Genomic DNA, 6,027 nt, shown 5'->3' on the forward strand with positions numbered 1-6,027 from the left:
GAAAACAAATGGGGGGTACTGTTCTACACACAAGACATAAACAGGAAAGACATAAACACCGAATAGAACATGAGGCTCTTATTTGGACCTGGGTTCCAACAAATTGCCAGTAAAAGTGTTTTTTGTCTGGACGCAGTGGCTCACTCCTGTAATACCAACACTTTGGGAGGCTGAGGCAGGAGGATCACTTGATCCTGGGAGTTCAAGACCAACCAGGGCAATATAAGGAGACCCTGTCTCTATCAAAAAAAAAGAAAAGGAAAAAAAAAAAAGCATAGTTTTGGCAGAATTTGGGACACTTGAACTTGGTTGAGATATTTTTAAGCAATGTTTGCAAACTATGGTAGGTATGACAAGAGTACTATGGTTATACACAGAATACTTATTTTTAAAATATGCAAACTATTTAGGATTAAAATATCATAATGTGTGAGTTCACACAGACATAAAGGAAACGACAGACACTGTGACCTCCTTTGAGGGTGGAGGGTGGAGGAGGGTGAGGAAAAGTTACCTATTGGGAACTATGCCAATTATTTACATAATGAAATAATCTGTATAAACCCCATGATGCACAATTTACCTGTATAGCAAACCTGCACATGTACCCCTGAACCTAATAGTTAAAAAAAAAAAAAACTATACAAAAAATTTGATTTAAAATATTTTTGCAAAATAATGGATAAAATAGATATGGCAAATTATTAAATAATTATAAACCTAGGTACTGGGTATATGGGAATTCATACTCTTCTCTCTACTTTCCATATGTTTGAAACTTCCCACAATATCATTTCCAAGATATATGATAATACATAATAATATGCTCCAGGTAACACAAACGTCAAATGTGTGAAACAAAAATATTGAAGTGAATTGGATCTAGAGCCACTGTAGGTTGATTCAAATTAGACACAGGTCATTGGGCACCTGCCATGTCCTTGTCACTAATCTACTCACATGCCACTGCTGAGCCATATGACCTTGAGCAATTTACTTTTACCTCCTAGTTCCTTCTTTGGTAAAATGAGGGTAAGGGGTGGTCCCTCCCTCACCCAGTTGCTGTGAGGATTACATGAGTTAATACTCTAGGCAGCTGGGGGATGAATATCTTCTCTTCTGGATGATAGACCAGAAACAGCCATTCAACAAGCATTTGTATATATCTCAAATATTTGTGTATATCTTCCACGGGCCAGACACATACTGAATGTTCCCTCACTGAGCGTGTAGATGAGGACAGCCATACAGAACTCTGTCAAATCACCGCAGTTATACACAGATAGAAGCAATGATAAGGGCCATGAAAGAAAAGGACAATGGCTATCAGAGATGTGTTGGATGATCAGTTAGGAAGTCGGGCTCCACGCTCAGGCCATTAAAGAGAGCAGTTTAGTGGTTAGAGCAGAGACTTGGGAGCAGACTACTTGGGTTTGCAACCAGCTCTATCACGTACTGCTAGCTGCATCACCTTGCTCAATTTCCTTCACCTCTTGGTTCCCTCATCTGTACCATGAGTGCAGGAATAGTCTTTACCTCACAGGGGTGTTGTAAAGATTGCGTAGTTGATCGTGGATGTTGCTTAGAACAGCACCTAGCACATAGCAAGCGCTGGATAAGGTTGTGTGTTGTTATCTCCATGGTGCTTTGATGCAGAGCAAAAAGGGGTGTAATGCTATCAGCCCTGCCTCAGTGTGGCCTGTGAGGACTTAATGAGTTAATACTTTGAATTACTTTTTTTTGGTAAACTCTACCTAGCAGCACAGGAGAGTCACTTGGAGAGGTTTTGTTTGTTTTTTGTTTTGTTTTGTTTTGTTTTTTTTGAGATGGAGTCTCACTCTATTCCTCCAGGGTGGAGTGCAGTGGCACGATCTCTGCTCACTGCAACCTCCAACTCCTGGGTTCACGCGACTCTCCTGCCTCAGCCTCCTGAGTAGCTAAGATTACAGGCATGCGCCACCACACTAGCTAATTTTTGTATTTTTAGTAGAGACAGGGTTTCACCATGTTGGTCAGGCTGGTCTCAAACTCCTGAACTCATGATCTGCCTGGCTTGGCTTCGAAAAATACTGGGATTACAGGTGTGAGCCACTGCGCCTGGTCAGAGAATTCTCAAAAAGGAAAAAGGGGGAAAGGGGGAAGGTGCACAGGCTTTATTCTGAAACAAATGACTAGAAATTCTAGAGATGGAGCCTGGGCATCTGCATTTTTTAGAAGCTTCTCTGGCGATTCTCATGTAGAGCTAGGGTTGAGAACCACTGATCCAGGCTTTCAAAATGTGAAAGCAGTTTTAAAAGTGTAAAACTCTGGCACAAAAGTAGTCGTGAGTTTTGTCAAAAAAATAAATATAAATAAATAAATAAAGTGTAAAACTCTCCCAGGCAACGGGTTTATTACTATTACTACCACCCAACGCTGTACAATACATGATCTTACATCATATACATGATCTTAGTTTTTGAGAGAGTTTATGTTTCCAAAGAAGGGTCTCCCCCAAATTCCTCTCTCTTCCCACATCACCTCGATTTACTGCAAGAGGAGAACAAATATGAAGGAAAAAACACAAACCACCCAGGTAAACACCTTTGCCCCATCTAATGATTCGGCTCTTGTATGTTTCATGGGCTCAACTTGGGAACCAACCGAAACACACACGCTCCTGGGTCAAATTATTTCCAGAGAGAAATGGCTCAACGAAACGCAGTGAGTGGTGCAGGCTTCTTTACAGAAAGGTACTTCTCTGCATCCAGGACATCTACAAAACGGAAAAGTGAACACTGCTTTCCGTCATGAGGTAGGAATCAGGTTTGAACTACGGAGACATTACTTTTCCACTGTGAATCAACAGTTCCAGAAACAAGTTTGCCAACTTTTGAGGGCTAAAGAGCTCAAGCGCTTGGTGGAGTCATGGTTACATTTCGGTGGATACAGTTGACAAAAGTCATCGAGCTGTATCCGTACAACTGCACCTTTTATTGTAGGCAAGATGTACTTCAATTAAAAAAAAAAAAATTGCAGGGGAAAATAAAGTGGGTTAAACAGTCGTTCGCGATGAGGTTCTCCTGAGGAAAGAAACCAGAGCCCACGTTAGTTCTAACTGCCCTCTTTGACCTGCCCGCTCTGGCCGACAGGGGAACGAGGGTTGGAAGGTTCTATGCAGGTCCTGGAATCGCGACCGTCCCGAGGGAGGAGACGGAGCCCAGGCGCCTCGGCCCGGGGCGCGGGGTCCTTACCCAGCAGCAGGAAGGACAGGACCCATTGCAGCACCGCCGCCGTCTGCAGCCGCCGCGCCAGCGGGATATTGAGCGGCGCAAACTCGACCTTCATGGCCCGGCCGGGCGAGGACCGCGCCAACCACGGCCGCCTGCACCCCGTTGCTCTGCGGCGCCTGCGGTGAGTGCTCGGCCGGATCCAGGCCCCGCGCACCGGCGGGGCGGAGAGGAGCGGGCAGAGCCCAGGCAGCGGGCGGGGACTGGACTTCGCCCCGGGTGGGAGGGCGCGCCGGGCTGGGGCTGGGGGCCGCCAATCACGAGCGCCCGGCACCAGAGCTGGCCCAGAGCGCCCTGGCCCGGTAGCAGCTGCCGCGGCCCGGGCGCATTGGCTGGCGCGCCCGGGCGTTGGCGAAAGCGCGCCGCGTGGGACACGAGGGATGGCGAAAGGAGTCAGCTGGCGGCCGGCCCGAGCCGGGCAGCGCGGGCTCCGGCCGCCTGACTGAGGATCTGGGATCTCCACCAGGATCTGACCATTGTTCAGCTGATCGATCACCCAGCACTTGCCTTCAGCATCCGCCCTTAAACCCACCCCTTCCTCCGAACCCTCCGTGACTGGGGGAGGGTTGGTTTGAGGAATCGCGCACCAACTGGAGAGAGGCGCGAGACTTGCTTCTTAGCTTATTGATCTGTGTCCCCCGCCACCCCTGATTTCCCGGAGGAGGGGGAAGGAACCTGGCTTCCTCACTCTTGGGTTGTCAGATCCCTTCAGGAGCTTTGGGAACCTTTCATCCATCCATTCATTCAATCCACATTTATTGAGCACTTGCCACATGCGGGCCACCATCGGATAACAAGCTAGTCATTGTCTTGTTTTCAGAGTACAGGGAGAAAACATAAGCAAAACAACTAAACAATTTAGTGTGTAATTACAAGTAAGCCTCTACTGTGGATGACTAGAAGACTTGAGAGCTAAGACCGCTGCATGGTCAGGGAAGTGTCTGAAGAAGTGCCCTTACTTGAGCTGTAGCCTATTTCAGTTAACCCAGGAGTCATCCAAGCAAAGGGAAGCACATGTGCAAAGGTCCTGTGGCTGAACTTAAAGAAGAGCTCAGATAGTGGGAGCTTGGGGAACAAGGGTGAGATTGGGATAACATCACGCAAAAATGAGAGACAAGGGCCAGACCCTTGCAGACTGTGTTTAGGGTCCAAGTTTGTACCCCAAGAGCAAAACAAGACACTGAAGAGTTTCAATTATGATGTGCTAAATGGATAAATGGATGGACAGATTCTAAATGGTGCCTAGTCATTGGGAGCAACTACTGCACTTTATTTATAAATATTAATTACCACATAGTTGAAAAACTCAAAATGATGAGTAGCTGTCAAGTCATTGCTGGAGAGGTCTCGGAACAGGGCAACAGAGTTGACCCTCCCTTCTCCCCCATGCGATGCCCCTTTCTTCAGCATTTTACTACGGAGATTTGATTAAAACAAGGGCCACTTGGGGGAGTTGTTTGTGACTTTTTGTATGCAAAACCTGTTTGGGTTTTTCCCCCTTCTGAAGGAGTCACTTTCTTTTTTTCCTTTTAGATTTCTTCCTTGAACCTTGCCCCAGAGCTAGGTGGGCCACGAGGAACACACACTGTGTCAGACACTCTGCAGAGCCCTCACAGGTGTTTTATCAGAAACCCTACAAAAGAAGCATTTGCTTCGATTCTGCAGCTAAGGAAATCAGGGCTTAAAGTCACACAGCTGGTAAATGGCGGAATAGAGAAGATTCAAATGCAGCTTTCTGTAAAATCTGGAGAGGCGAGTCTTCCCCTCATCAACTGAACCCAACATGGGATACACCTGTATAGAGTGCCTGCATTGCATTAGGCATTGTCCTTGGTACTGGTGACACAAAAGTGAATTAAGACGAGGTCACCGTGCCTTTGGGAATTTGTGCACGTTTATTCATTGACTACTTGTGGATCACCTTCTATGAATTAGGCACTAGGTGAGCGTGGAGATGAGCTACAGTGGTGACTAAGAAAGATCCCTGTCCTGCTGGGGCTCACAGTCCAGTGAGACAAACAGAAAATGCCTACCTATGTAGACAACCAAATGTGTGACAGTGCCCTGAAGGAAACACGTAGGCTGATACAGAATAACAGGCACCTATTTAGAACAGATTGGAGGTAGCAAAAGCGGAAGTAGGCATATCCCCTGAGGAGACTATTGTAGGATGATTGTAGAGGATGGTTGAAGCTTGGGAAAATAGATAATGACTTGAGATACGCATGGAAGATATAAAACAGGGGTCCCCAAACTACGGCCTGTGGGCCGCATGTGGCCGCCTGAGGCCATTTATCTGGCCCCCCCACCGCACTTCAGGAAGGGGCACCTCTTTCATTGGTGGTCAGTGAGAGGAGCACAGTATGTGGCGGTCCTCCAACAATCTGAGGGACAGTGAACTGGCCCCCTGTGTAAAAAGTCTGGGGATGCCTGATATAAACGGTAGGAGTATTTCACTAACTGGATTCCTAATCTATCGGTAAAGAAGAGCAAAACACCCCGAACTCCTGATCCTGACCACTTGGCGTTTGCTGTGCTTAGTAATGTGTTTGTCACTTTCCCAGAGCACTTAGCTGATAGAAAAGAACCGTCATATCTCATTACAGCCATCAGAACCTACCGAAGCCAAAAATGGACTCACCAGCACTCAGTGGATGCAACAGTCCATCACCATTTTAATCAACAATTAAATCATTTACTCATCCTTTTGACATTCAACATGTATTACATATTGTGTGCCATGTTACTAACGTGAGAT

At 46.6% G+C, this 6,027-nt stretch overlaps 1 protein-coding gene across 1 annotated transcript in view; it reads right to left on the bottom strand.

Annotated features, from left to right (window-relative positions):
- MOGAT1 (monoacylglycerol O-acyltransferase 1) overlaps positions 1–3,551 on the bottom strand; it is a 49,169-nt gene extending 45,618 nt beyond the window's left edge. Inside the window, exon 1 of the mRNA XM_003925481.4 lies at positions 3,234–3,551. Coding sequence (XP_003925530.1) covers positions 3,234–3,327 — 94 coding nt within the window. The 5' untranslated portion in view covers positions 3,328–3,551. The remainder of the gene's footprint in view (positions 1–3,233) is intronic.
- Between the last annotated feature and the right edge of the window lie 2,476 nt (positions 3,552–6,027).

This window comes from Saimiri boliviensis, chromosome 5 (genome assembly GCF_048565385.1).
Source record: "Saimiri boliviensis isolate mSaiBol1 chromosome 5, mSaiBol1.pri, whole genome shotgun sequence".
Lineage (NCBI taxonomy): Eukaryota > Metazoa > Chordata > Mammalia > Primates > Cebidae > Saimiri > Saimiri boliviensis.